Source organism: Equus przewalskii, chromosome 25 (assembly GCF_037783145.1).
Source record: "Equus przewalskii isolate Varuska chromosome 25, EquPr2, whole genome shotgun sequence".
Lineage (NCBI taxonomy): Eukaryota > Metazoa > Chordata > Mammalia > Perissodactyla > Equidae > Equus > Equus przewalskii.
In genome coordinates, this window is record NC_091855.1 from 37256695 (window position 1) to 37270565 (window position 13871).

Consider the following 13871-nt stretch of genomic DNA (forward strand, 5'->3'; position numbering starts at 1 on the left):
TCTTAAACATGATCCATAGGATCCCTGGAGATTTGAAGAAACCTTGTCACATGAAAGACCGAGACTGCGACTACCCAAGAGAAGGGAACTTGGCGAAAACAAAGGCAGCACAGGGATCAGAAAAGAACTCCCCAAACCCCACTATCATGACCGTCCACAGAGAGATCAGATCCACATCCGTGAAACAAGAACAGGATACGATAAAACAGAAGTGAGAGAACAGCGACAAAATGTCCGGAAATTAAAAATTAAATAGAACATTCGGCATGTATATTGAGAAAACAAAGCTCATAACTCTCCCTGAAAGCAGATCAAAAAAATAAAGAGACGAGAAATAGAAAGGATCAAAAATATCAGAGGACTAGCCTGGGAGGTCCAACACTGAACAACAGGCGGTCCAGAAAGAAAGAAGGAATAATGACCCTCAAATTTGAGAAATTTCCTATGAGAACTCAGCATGACGTATGACATCAGAGGTGCAACACCATCAGGACAGTTCAGAACACTAAGAATAAAGGGATCACAAAGGTTTCCTGGGGAGGGGGGGGAACCCAAGTCACATCTAAAGTCCTGGGAACCAGAACAGCATCAGAAACCTCAACCACCACGGCGGAGGTGGTGGTGGGGGTATTATTTTCCACCTGTGGTTCTGTATCCAGCCACATGGGTAAGGGCAGGAGAAAAACATTTTAAGGATGGAATAAAGACATTTTAAGTTATGCAAAATCTCAAAATATTTACAATATTTACTTCTCATGTTCCTTTTCTTAGGAAGTTACTAAAAAATAGGCCACAGCAAAAAAAAAAAAAAAAAAAAAAAGGACATGTAACTACAGTACACCACCTGGCTCAGGAGTAAACGGTCCTCATACACCCACCATAAATAGATATGCACCAAATAACGGGACCTAACCTTGTGGGAAAAACAAGGTGGGGTACAGGGAAGAGCAAACTCCTCACCCCTATAACAGCTAGTCCACCAGATGTTTCTAAATTAATTCAAAAAAAACGAAAGAAATATATGTTATGCAGAAACACAAAGGTCAATATTAAAAGAAATAGCTCAAAGAGTAGAAAGTGTTATTTCTAGGCAGCAAGACTTAGGGGGCTGAGAGTTTTTGTTCAAAGCCTTACAGTATTTGTTTCTTTTTAAACTATGAACATGTATTACCTGGATAAGAATTAAAAATAAACTGTTTAAAAAAAATTATAAGCCATGGGGTGGTGTGTCCTGCAGGCTTCTCTATCCACCTTCTATATCCAGCTTTTTCTTTTATAGAAGCCTATACGCAAATGAGAATTCTTCTTTTGCTTTAAAAAAAAAAATCAGTCTACTGCCCACCTGAACCAAATGACTCTGAGGCCTCTTGCCAGTAGATGGTTTTAAACAATATGACATGTTGCAATGGGTGAGGGGAGCGACCCGCAGAGATATTTCTGAACGAGGTCTAGACCCATAAAATGAAACGATTAACATCTGAGTGAGCTCTTCCCTGGCTCTTTAAGCAGCTAATTTAGGCGAGGACTGCGTGATGTCCACGGTTATAAAATAGCGCACACAATCTTTATTATCGGTACCTGTGAGCTTTCTGTGATGCCAAGAGCTCGTTAACTAGCTCCTTTTCCATGGGACACTTGGCCTTCAAGATGGAATCACTCCAAGCTCCCAACAGCTTTCAGCTTGGAAGGCTCCGATTCACTCGTGGGGAGAGGACAGGCTATAATCAGAGCGGCTTAGAGGCCAGATTTTGACGGTCATTGAGTCAAATGTCCTATGTAAACTCTTTGGGCCATGCTGGAATTCTGTAAACTTGAAACCCACTGCTTGCAAAAAGCAAGTCCTTGGCTTGCTAAGAGAGCAACGTGATTCCCGGAGTAAGGACAATGCTAGTATGTCCTCAGACCAGCTGTTAGAGCTGTCGGGGTCCTCCAGAAGTAACAGGGGACGCACCTGAAAGTGAATGCAACTTCCCTATGGGAAAAACACAAGGACAAATCCAAGGTTGATGGTTGGCCTAAACATTTTGGTTGTGTTTCAGTGAGGACATTTTTTATCTATCCATTTAATCTTTTTTTCAGGACATTCAGGGTCCCCATGGAAGTTTCCTAAAAGGGGTGACAGCTCTGGACTGGCCATCAGGTGGCCTGGGTGCACTTGCAAGTCTGTTCCTATTTGGCTGTGTGATCTTGGTCAACCCACTCTGCCTCTCTGGGTTCAGCAGACAAGATGCTGTCTGAGGGCCCCTCCTGATCGAACAGTTTGTGATTTTATAAGGATCGCCTAATACGCGCTTATTGAGGGGGAGGACAATGGGACGAGGAAGCGATACAGAGGCACCGCGACCTGGATTTTGGCAGGAAACTGAGCCGAGGGAGGCCAGGATGGAAGGAGGATGCAAGGGCAGGCGGAAGCCTCCCCCCTCACAAACTGCCTGTTCTGGTCTACTTCTCAGGGTGCTTTCCAGAAAGCCTTTTCAAGAAACCCATTACGATGGACCACAAAGGATGCTTGTGCTGAGGCTGCATCCGGAGGCAGCGGTGCACAAGGCTTTCTCCGGGCAGGAACCTGCTGGACCACTTCCAGCTCCAATGTCAGCCAGAGCTGATTCCTGGCCCAGCCACTTCGGCACCCCTCCTTAGGGCTTTTTGCAGTGCCCTGTGGGACTGTGGGGGATCGGCACAGACGCCTCAGGAGCCGTGGATGGAAGCCAGGGGCTGCCGGGGCAAAGCGGGAAGGACCCCAGGCCCCGTCCTGTGTCAGCCAGAGCTCTGCTTTTAGTGCACCATCCAGACCGGCTCCAGCCAAGAATTCATCTGCAAGGAGGGCTCCGCTGGTGGGAAAAATCTGAAAATCACAGCTTTTCCTCAATTCCATCAATGCAAAAGTGAATTTAAAATGCATCCCCACCCTCCCTCCCACCCCCAAGAAAAACTAGGGTGAAAATCGAGTCCACTGAGGCTCACGACACAGCCTTACTTTCCTCCTCTTTCCTCCTTGGATCTGCCATTCCTGGAGCCAGCAGCTTGGCGCTGCTCAGTTATCCCTCAACGAAGGCAGCCAATCGCCAGACCACAACAGGAGCATGGATACCCAGCATCTTCCCTCACACAGCCCCGCTCGCTCGAGCAACACTCGCGGTTTTCTTCCCAGTGGAGGCTCTGCCTGGGACATCCACCCTCTGCTCATCAGAAGGCCCCTCTTCTGAGAGCTAAGTACCTCAAGTCCACCCAGGACCTTTAAAACCTGCGTGTGGGACAAGCTACAACCCATTTATGGCTAAATACCAGTTAATGATGCTTAGTATCTGACAAAGCAACACAGGCAACAACCAGCTCCACCCACGGATCCAGCCACACACCTGAGTTTTGAGTACAGGGCCAGAGAAAAGCATGCTTTGGACTCACAGGAGACCATAGAAACATGAAAAAAAAAAAGCGAGGAGAGGGATTCTAAGTTTCCTTGGAGGTCCTCCACTGTGTGCAGAAGTACCCCAGCCAGAACTCAAAACAAAACAAAGTAAAAAGAATTCCCACCCCGGTCAGGGTCCTGTCTTTTTAATTATGCAGACACACGATCAGAGTCTGTTGACGTCCAGCTGTGGGAAGAGCAGCAGGCAGTAAACCAGGAGCCAGAGGAAGAGGATAAAATACATCATATCCGGCTGCTGGACCAACTGGGTGAGCGAGTCGCTCTGGGGGCTGTGGCTCTCCCGCGATGTGGCTTCTCCAGAATTGTTGGCCTTCCTGCAGAAGGGGAGACACAGGCGGGGCAGTTACAAGCAGGGCCCCGGTGGAGTGGCCGCCACTTCCACCCCATGCTGCCATCTCGCTGCCCAACTGGAGAGCTGAGGGCTTCCAGTGAGGTGGCCAAGGGGCCCCGCCCTTCGTGTGCAGCCCCAAGGCGGAGGGCCGGGGTCCTGGGGGCCCCCTGAGCGTTCGCACATGCTCAGTTCTCCACAACACCAAGAGGGAGGGGCTGCGAGCCCATTCCGCAGATGGGCACACTGAGACTCAGGGCGTGGAGTGGCTTGCCCCAGGCCACACAATTACTTTGTGGCAGCGCTGGAACCTGGGCCAGGTCTAACTCTCAGTCCAGGATGCCTTCCTTGACACCACAGAGCCCTGAAGGCAAGGTCACATCCCGACAGCTCTCTGTTATTCATTCCTGACAGAGGGGACTTCCTAAGTAATCTAAAGGAACAGCGAGCTCCCCGATTACAGATAATGTAAGAACCACCGTGAGAAACAAAGACACATCCTCTCCCCGCCACACCCCCCCCCCCCCGCCCCGATCACCAGGTATTGGTTGTGGCTTTGGAATATAACTTTTAAAGTAATTAGCAGATTTGATTTGGGTCAGATTTATCGTTCTTCTTTTATTTTACAGAAGGTGGTGTTAAAGTGACATTTTGCTTTTGCCTGGCAGATCAAGTCCAGAGGGGGCTGTGTGGTGGTGATCAACCACAGCTCCAGGTGCCCACGAAGGAAAGGGTTGGGGGCCATAATGTGAGTGGATGGGGGCTGGGAGCCTCCGCTTGGAGCTGCATTTCCAGAAGCCCAGGGGGTAAGCGTCTTAGGGTCATCTGGGGCGTGTGATGGGAGATTATGAAAACCAAAAACCACCCCATCTCGAACTACCTTCTGATACAGACAGAGGCGAGGCCAAGAGGGGATTAACCATTTGGTCTAGGAACTGATTTCCAAGCAGATAACCGACCACTGACAGAATATCTTTCTCTTTCTTAAAACTGTTTTTAGAAAAACTTTAAACTCAATTTTTTCTTACAAAGGGAATAAATGCTCAAAAACATGGAAACACGATTGCATTTCTGAACCTTGCGGGCTCAAATTTCAAAGGCTCTCTCGCTCATAAAAGCTAAAAGTCCTCTTTTCCTAGGAGTCTGTCAAATCCAGTGGAAAACGTGAATTAATATTTCCATTTTACGTCAGGGGAGAGAAACAGGTCTTGCCTCTTTTTTAGGAGCCAGCGTGATGGAGTTCTAAGAACGACACTCCTGGGTGCTGGGGAATATTCAGACAGAGGCTTTCCATTCCAATAACCTAAGTCCTTCCAAGCCAATTCAAATCCACGGCAAAAAAAAAAAAAAAAAAAAAATCAAAATTAAGTGAGTCAATAACTTTAACAAGGATAGGGGCGTCTCAGAATTGTCAGAGTTTTAGAGATTTCTCTGGATTCCTATGTTCTAAACGGGCAGCTTTACAGGAATTCAGCAATCTTAGTTTAGGTCGTGTAGTGCTCCAAGAGTAAGAAATACTTTCATAGACATCCTGGTATGTTTGTATTCCCTCTTCATGTCTGCTCTGATGCCATAAAACTGTAAAATCAGCTCAGTGAGCTTCTCAGTATTGTACCTGCAGTGGCGACACAGAAGGAATACAGTTGTCAGGCGCCGTGGCATTGAGAACACCCAGAGTCACACCCCTGTGAACTTCTGCCTGCCTCCACCTTGGACAGCCAGTTTATGCCACTGCGTTATTTAAACACAGCGGCGAGCTCATGTCCCAGAACGATCTTTCAACTGAGTCATTTTCTGAACCACGCCCTGCCCATCAAGTGTTAATTAATACCCACTTTTTCCTCCCACTCATATTCAATTTACATTCAGTTTCTCTGAAACAGGTATTTTCTTGCCTTATCTCAGACTCTTATTATTGTTATCAACAAAGCCTAGCTGGGAGAAACAGCCACCCCCCTAAGGCAGGCTGCATAATGAAAAAAGAAAAAAATTTTAAACCCCATGGAACTTGGAGCAAAGCCACCAACCTGGTTAACATTCGGTTTCTCCTGTCATCCAGATCGGCTGCGTTCCTCAATTGAACATAGCTAAAATGATCCTACAGTGAAATTTATAAACAAAACCCCCGCAACCCAATTAGTAAAGATGAAATCTCTGAAACAGAAAATAAAATAATTTTAAACATACAAAGCCGAGCATGCCATGTTGTTCTCAATATTGCAAACATCTAGTTCCAAAATCAAACTGCTAAACAATCATTCTACATTGTTCTACCCACCCCGCTCCCACGGTCCCCCCACTGATGAACGGGTGAGGCCCCACCACCCACAGCCTGCGTCAGGGCTGTGGACCACGGTGCTCTGGGTCCCAACACATCCAGGGCTGGGTAGTTGCGAATGTAAAGTGGACCCTCCACTTAGGTTGCACCTCTGTCTTTGAACGTGACCTTTCCATGTGTGTGTGGGGGAGGGGTGATCTTGGATGCGTTTTTATAACAAAGAGGCCTTTGGGCTTTAAAATCATCACTTTATTTACATCTCCTATTGCCCAAACTGAACATCCGATTGGACTGTGCTTAACGACAAGGTTTCAACGTGCTTGTCTTCTATCCAAAAGTACAGTTGTTGCACGTCAGTGATTTCAAAGCTCTGGGCTAGGGAGGGGGAAGGAGGGAAAGGAACTGATTAGCGGGGGCGGACGCAGAAGAAGAAAGTCACATACTAACCGACTCCAAAGACCTATTAGCATGTAGTCGAATGTAAATGCTGGAGTCACTGTGACTAGTCCTGAAAAAGAAACACACGTTTTTGAATTGGTGCTACCAAGAGCCCCCACCATGGCTCCGTGCTACAGGCACCCCCATCCCGAGCCCTCCACAGGTCGATTTAGGCAAGCCATGATTTCAGACCCAGCGACGGGAGAGAGAAATCTTATCCAATAGGCCCACTTGGGTTGGAGTGTGCCTACAAACAGTAGGATGCATATTAGATACTGTGCCCTCATCTACAAGAAAAAAACACGGAGCAAGAATAGAAAGCAGACCACATATTCTTAAAAATCATCCGATCTGGGGGCAGGAAAGGATTTCTTTTTCCAAGCATGCTGAGGTCCTGGGAGTCATTGGAGGTCCTCTGCAAGCTAAGTCAGACCTGGGCCGAGAGCTGGTACCTGGACTCTCTTTCCAGTGCTCCTTCTAAGTACAGTGCCGCTCTCTGCTTGTGGAGCTCTTGGGCATCCCAGCTCTTTTCCTCTCATACACAAGGCGACTAATTTTCTGACCCGACCTTCGAGGCCGATGTGGAATGGATCTCTGACCTTCCCACAAAGCTGGCTTGCCCAGGCATGAGGCAAGAGACACCCAGCCAGAGGCCTGGGCTGACATCCTGGCTCCTGGCTGATCCATTGGCAACCTCAGCCAAGAACTTAGTCTCTCATGAGTTTTCCTCATCAGTAAAATGGTACATCACTCCCACCCGATCTGCTCCACGGAGCTGGTGGTCCCGGTGGGGAGCACAGTGTTCCGTAGGTGGACGTGGCCCTGTTTCGCTGCTCGGCGGGAGAACTGGGTGTTGGGTGTCGACGTGCCCTGGTACAGAGACAGTCACCTCAGCTTCCTCAAGGGAAACCTACGATGCGGCATCCTGGGGTCCTTTTAAAGGCATTTGACCCAAGAGTTTACTCCTGGGGAATTTATCACTGGCAGGCTTGCTATTCCCTGCCCACTGCCATCCTGCAAACTTCACCAAGCTCTCCCTTGCATTGGGCATGTCCCCAGCTAAGAGGTATTGGGTACCCACTATGTGCCAGGGGCGGGGCTAGGCCTAGGGAAATGTCAGTCCTTGTCCTCCAGCCAAAGCCTGTGCTAGTCTTCCTGGCTGGTATCACAGCACAGAAATGAAATAAAATGTACCTACAAAGAAAAAAGATGCCCTGGTGCCAAGAACCCAGCAGTGTCCCGTGAGAGCCGACTCCACACACTGCAGCAGCTGGAGATGCACGGGGGGCAGGCTCTGCCCCGTGTGCTGGCAATGTTTTCTAGTAAAACAGCGCACCCCCTTTAGGAGGGCACTCTCGCTCTTCCCGCTCCCCTTTTTTCCAGCACGCTTGCTTTGAGGTGGTTTTCTGGTTTTTTTTGTTTTTTTTTTAATTGAGTTATTGATAGGTTACAATCTTGTGAAATTTCAATTGTACATTAATGTTTGTCAGTCATGTTGTAGGTGCACCACTTCACCCTTTGTGCCCACCCCCCACCCCACCTTTCCCCTGGTATCCACTAAACTGTTCTTGGTCCATAGTTTTAAATTTGAGGTGGTTTTCTTGTTACAGTATAATCAATACAAGACTTATTCAGGTCTGAACCCTGAACTTCACTCTTTCCACAAGCATTATCAAGAGTCTGCCGTGTGCCAGGTGCTGGGGACCCGGCTCCTCCAGGAGCTGACCGCAGACTGAGAGCGCACTCATTCACGCATCCATTCATTCATTCACCCAAAGAATGCAGTTGAGTGCCAACTGCAAGCTGGGTGCTCTGCTAAAGGTGGGCTCTGCTGGTATGCCCTCCCCGCCTCCAGCGAGCTGGCTCCCCGGTGAGGGGAGAGCAGATGATAAAAACATCCTTGCACAAATGACTATAGGAATTACTTTTCGATAAATGCTGTGCAGAAAAGAGCAGAGGCTAGGAGAACATATAAAAAGGGATCAAAAATGTCCTGTGGGGACCCAAGAAGGCTGCTTGGAGGAAGTGGTAGTGGCGGCTGAGACCCAAGGGAGCGAGGCCGGAGACAGGCAGGGGACAGAGGGACCTCAAAGGCAAAGGAGCTTGGGGGGGCATTCAAGGACCTCAGCTAAGACCAGGGGGCGGGGCACGGTGGAGATGAGGGGAGAAGGTGACTGGGAGTGGATGAGGATGAGGCTGGGGAGACAGGGATCTTACAGGCTCTGGAACAACGGGCCTTTTTGCCTAGACCAACGGGAAGCCACAGGTACAGCCAGGAAAACAGCCTGTGCCTGGAAGAGATGCCCAGGGCTCTGTCCCATTCAACGGCCTCGGGCCAGGTACTGACTTCTCTGAACTCAGTTTCCTCGAGTGTAAAAGGGGTGGTGGCACCTCCCACACTGCAGGGAGCAGGTGAGACGGCCTGGACACAGGAGGGGCCCAGGGGTGCTGGATCATTCACACGAGAGAGCACAGCTCCCCGCCACCTGCTCACATGTACTCTGTAATCTTCACCTCGGTGAACACGGCTTTCTAATAATTACAGCTTCGCCTGAGGGGAGGGAGGAGGCGCTGGGAGGGGACCTGCTGCCTGCTCCAGGCGGACTCTACACGGAGATCAGAGGCAGACCTCTGCACCCAACGGTCAACCAGGCCCCACACCACCTACACCGAAATAATGGTTGCCTTTCCCTTACTTGTGTCCCTTCTCTCAAGGACAGCCTATGGTCCAATGTCTGAGATAGCTGCTTCATATACTGTCACACACTTTGTTTCCATATCATCCCCCAGGGGCAGGTTTGCTGGTACTTGTCGATGCTGCATTTCAAATATGCTCACCTTCCCCCACCGCTCTCCATGTTTCTCCTCCTACCTCCTCACCCCCCACAAATATTTACTGAGGTGCCTGCTCCATGTCAGCTGTCTGCTCAGGCTGTTTCTTCTACCTTCTCTCTCCTCCCAAATCCGAATCCCACTTATCCCTCCACAGGAGACTCAAATGACACCTCGGCCCCAGGCTGCCCTGAGCCTCTCCACCTGCCTCTGGGGCCCAGAACAGGAAATCCTCACTAGCCTGTTAACACCTAAGGTGCTCCACCCGGTCCCAGGAGAATAGACGGAACCCCATCTCATGTCCCTCTAGAGCCCCTGGAGGGTGCAGCTGGGCCTGAATCACCACTGTGGCTGGCCTCTTCTGAAGTCCCTGTCTAGCGGACTCCATCACAGAGCGGCTGCTCAAAGGTAACTGAGAACTGACCTGCTCAGGGAGAAGATGAGCGGTCTGGCGATGACTAACGGCCCCTCCCTGAGTTGTAGTGGAGTAGATGACAGCCCTGGGCCTTTTGGCCATAAGCGTTTGTCTGCACTTAGAGCAGGGTCCAGCAACACGCTAAGACTTAGACGTCTACTGGATAGTCACGTCCAGGGGCAGGGAGAGGGTCCCTGGGAGTCACAGGCAAAGTGGGCAGCAGCCTCCCCTCGTGCCTTGCCCCTCCTCCCTGGGCTCTGTCTACTCTCCCTTCGTCCCTCACAGCCCAGCCATGGAAGCGAAGCAGAGGGGCGATGGCAGGCTTGGCAGCCACCAGCTCCTCCTCTGGCTCTCCCATCTGGGCCTCTGCCTGTTCACTCCCCTCGGCACATATGCTGAAGTCAGGAAGATGCTTATAAATGGCTAAGTTTGGTCCCTACCGAACCCAGCCAGCTGGTACCTGGGGGCGGGGGTGGCTGGAGGAGTCTCCAGGCCTCTTACTTCACCCCACATCCTCCTGGAGTTTGGCCACTCCAGGGCTCCCTGCCAGGTTCCACCCAAAGGTACTCAGAGTGAGTTTTGCTTGTTGTCCAGTCCCGCCCCCTGCGCCCCCATAAATCAGAAACCGAAAATGCAATGAGTTCAGAGAGTAGCTCTCTCGCTTGGTCCCGGGGGCGAGAAGATATTATACCTGGAAGGGACTTTGTGGTTGCCAGTGTCTTCTTCTAGGTCATCTGAAGAGCGAACTGTTCCAGGTGCTATAAATATCGAACTTTCTACGTGGTCCACATGTTTCCTTTTTTCCTTTTTTTTACTGCTGACTGATTCTTCCGTTACCTTTGCTTCTAAAGGGTTTGCTAGGTTTTCCAAGTTTGGGGATTCCTGAGACTTAACGATAAGAAAATCAAACACACGTCAGCATTTCATGTTGAGATGGCGAGTGAGTGACCCTCCCAGCTTGATTCCCAGGCCCAGCTGGGCATCCCTTTGAATTCTGCCTGTCCCACAGATTCCTGCCGGCACAGGCTGCCTTGGAAGGGAAGGCCACCCAGCCTCCCGCTCCCTGTGCAGAGTTCCACCGCTCCAGACGGACGGAGTGAAAACAGCACGGGTTCTAGAGTCAGCAAGATCTAGTTTCAAATCCTGGCTGCGTCAGCTATCTGATCTTGAGCAACTGACCTGATCTCTCTGCCCCTCAGTTTCCTCGTCTGTCACCTGGGTATAACGATTACCAACCGCTTCCACTGGACGATAATGTTTCCTATAGAAGAGGTCTCTTCCAGCGGGCAATGCTTGGACCCTTCACACAACCATCGCCTACTTAGACAAAGGAATGAATCCTGGAAGAAAGGTGGGCCGAGGGGTGCAGAGGTGGCCCCAGGGTTTGGAGAGGTACACACACAGGCAAACGCATGGCTCGTGGGATGACATCTTCACTGTGCTTTGCCCGAAGGTGGATTGTAGTGCAACATCTCTAGCATTTCTTTGATAAGGAAGATTCTGTGACCACTGTCCATACTGGCACTCTGAACCCACCAGGAATGCTCCTGAGTGAAATCAAGAAGGGTGGGAATGGCTGGAGCCACCTCTCAAGAATTCCTCAGGGGCTCGAAGAACCTGCTCGACAGGTGCCAGAATAAGGGGACTGGAGTGACCGGGGCCGTGCACCCCCGGAGAACAAAGCTCTGGGCAGAAATTAAAAAGGCGCTCAGCAATTTGAAACGCCAGCCTCCCTTGATCATCAATGGGCAAAGGCTACCTTTTTTGAAAAGCGAAATGAGGAGAGAACTTTTTTCTAGAAGAAGGAAAACTTGCCATTTTCTAGTCCCTTTGGAAGATATTTTTTCTTTCTTTTAAAGGAGGGCCAGGTATCAGAGAGATGCTCCATCCTGTGTCATCTTGTCTGCCAGGATGTCACAGACCTCACCTGTCATCCCAGGCTGCACCCCACCCCTGTTCACCCACAGGGGACAAGGCCAGAGCTACACTCGGGAGCCAACTGCAAGGTGGGCAGCAGCAGTGGGCACCTGTTTGCCGGACAGGTGAGAGCCAGAGAAGCAGATCAGAGCCCAGAGACACAGACGGCACCAGTATGGCTCCCGCACTGTACCCGAGGGATGTGACCTCTCCGCAGGCTCTCCTCCCAGCTCAGCATGAGATGGATTCAGTCTAGGTCTCCCGATTCCATCCCTAGCCCAGGGCTCTTTCAACCCCACCCCAAATCTCCCGTCCACATGCTGGGCACAGGCAGGTGCACAAGCTGCTGTTGACAATGACTGGAAGGAAAGTGCATGAAGAGCTGCATCCGCATTTCTGCAAGCCGCGTTCCAAGAGCCGGGGGAGAGGAGCGGAGCCCCCACTTCGCCATTTGAAGTAACACGAAGGGGTAGAGATGCAACTCAGGCTTTCTTCCCTCCACCCACTTTGTCCCCTTTCTTTCGTCTCCAGAGAGCTTTTCAGCCCATGAGAATCCAGAGAATCATTCCCATTATTGTCGTAGTCCCCAACCCGGGGACCCCAAGACTTGATCTCATTGAAGGACGTTTCTAACCCCCCCGGATCTTGGGGTCTCCTGCAGGAAGAGCCTGCTCAGGCAGGGCTGGCTTCCGACAAGTCAGGAGACAGCAGGTGGGAGGGGGTGGGGGCCGGCCCTGGGTTCCTCTCCCTGAGGACAGACGAGGAAGATGGCAGGCAGGTCCCTGGTTCCTGTGGGACCACCCAGGCCTCTTCTCTGTCCGAAGACGGACATAGCATGGATGTCTCTGCCCCAAAAGGTCAATCGGTCCTGCCACACTTGCCTTCTAGGGCATTATAGCCTGAGAATTCTGCCGCCCCCAGAGCTCCCAACAGCTGTTCCCCATTGTCCAGAGTTGGGAAACCGATTAACCCAAGCTAGCCCTTCTGGCCTATCCAAATCCTAAACGTCTTCTAAGGTTACTCCGATTCCCCTTCCTCCTGGAGCCCTCCCAGGCTGCAAGGCTTTCTCATTCCCCTGAGCACGGGTGAGCCCCTCCCTCCGCCTGACTCTCTGCCACGTGAGCCAGAGCATCGTCATTTATCTCTGGGTTTAATTTATCCTACGTTCGCCTCGCCCCCAAGCCACGACGCAAAACACCTTTGTTTCGTGCTTTGCAAGCCCTGTCAGGCTGGTCTCTAGAGTCCAAAGACTAATACACAGATGCTCACTCTCTCCTGGGAGAGAGGATCACAACCTAGGAAACCAGCTTCCACGAGAGCTGAGAGCTGAGAGCAACTCCTCTGCCTGGGGAGGGGCCGGGAAGGCTCCCGGGAGGAGGTGATATTTGCTTTGGGCTTTGAAGGGTGAGTGCTTGCCAGGTGAAGGGTGGGGAAGGTCGTCCAGATGGTGGGGCCGGATCAAGGAAAGCCTGGAGGCAGAGGAGAGCTGGAGTGTCTGCGGGCCAGCGAGGAGGCTGGCTGGGCTGGGGGCGGGGACCGAGAGAAGGGGGACCAGCGGGGTGGGGAGGCCAGGTTGGGGAGGGAAGAGTCTCAAAGGTCATGCTCAGGAGTTTGGACTTTATCCTGGAACAGGAGGAGGAGAGCGATGGGACGCGATTTGTGTTTTAGGGTCCACGGCCAGTGGCGAGGGGGCTGAACTGAAGAGCACAGCCGGGAAAGACTGGGGAAGACACCATGGGATGGTGTTAGAAGCCACTTCAGAGGCAAAGTGATCTGGAACAGCCAATGTCCTCAGCCCGGCCCCACATCCCAGCCCTGGGTCCTGCACTGTGCCCTCCACCCAGAACTGCCCCTGCCACAGCTCCAGAGGCCCCCACACACGCAGGCTTTCTGGACGTGGGTGGGTCTCCCTCTGTGGAACCCCTGCATCTCTCTGCTGGGCCCCATCTCTTACGTCTGAGGCCACGCTCCCTCATGGCACAGCTGCTGGGACCTGGTTGCCCAGCTGCAAACACCAAGGCAGGTCTCCTTGGCACGAGGCCTTCTGCAGGGCAGGACCGAGGAGGCAGGTGAGCTCGCCTGGGGTCCTCTCTCCTCTCAGCGTCTCACCCTGGGACCCCGTCTGCACCGCACCCAGCAAGGACCCAGTCTGCCTGGTGTTGGATCCACTCCCGGATTCCCAGTGCTGCGGTGGGGGGCTCTCATGAACCCTGCGCTTGCAGGAGGACCCCTC

At 51.5% G+C, this 13871-nt stretch overlaps 1 protein-coding gene across 16 annotated transcripts in view; it reads right to left on the reverse strand.

Annotated features, from left to right (window-relative positions):
• Nucleotides 1–3522: 3522 nt before the first annotated feature.
• The window catches only part of CLMN (calmin), a 114651-nt gene continuing 104302 nt past the window's right edge, over nt 3523–13871 (reverse strand). For 5 of the 16 annotated variants that reach the window (XM_070594294.1, XM_070594285.1, XM_070594288.1 and 2 more), the window contains 5 exons: nt 10413–10609; nt 6484–6544; nt 5786–5856; nt 5277–5373; nt 3523–3740 (listed from right to left, as the gene is read on the reverse strand). In XM_070594294.1, coding sequence (XP_070450395.1) covers nt 3576–3740; nt 5277–5373; nt 5786–5856; nt 6484–6544; nt 10413–10609 — 591 coding nt within the window. In that variant the 3' untranslated portion in view covers nt 3523–3575. Of the gene's footprint in view, nt 3745–4970; nt 5374–5785; nt 5913–6263; nt 6412–6483; nt 6545–10412; nt 10610–13871 lie in introns of those variants that run through there. The other 11 variants (XR_011533048.1, XR_011533046.1, XR_011533047.1 and 8 more) reach the window with 7 other exon arrangements.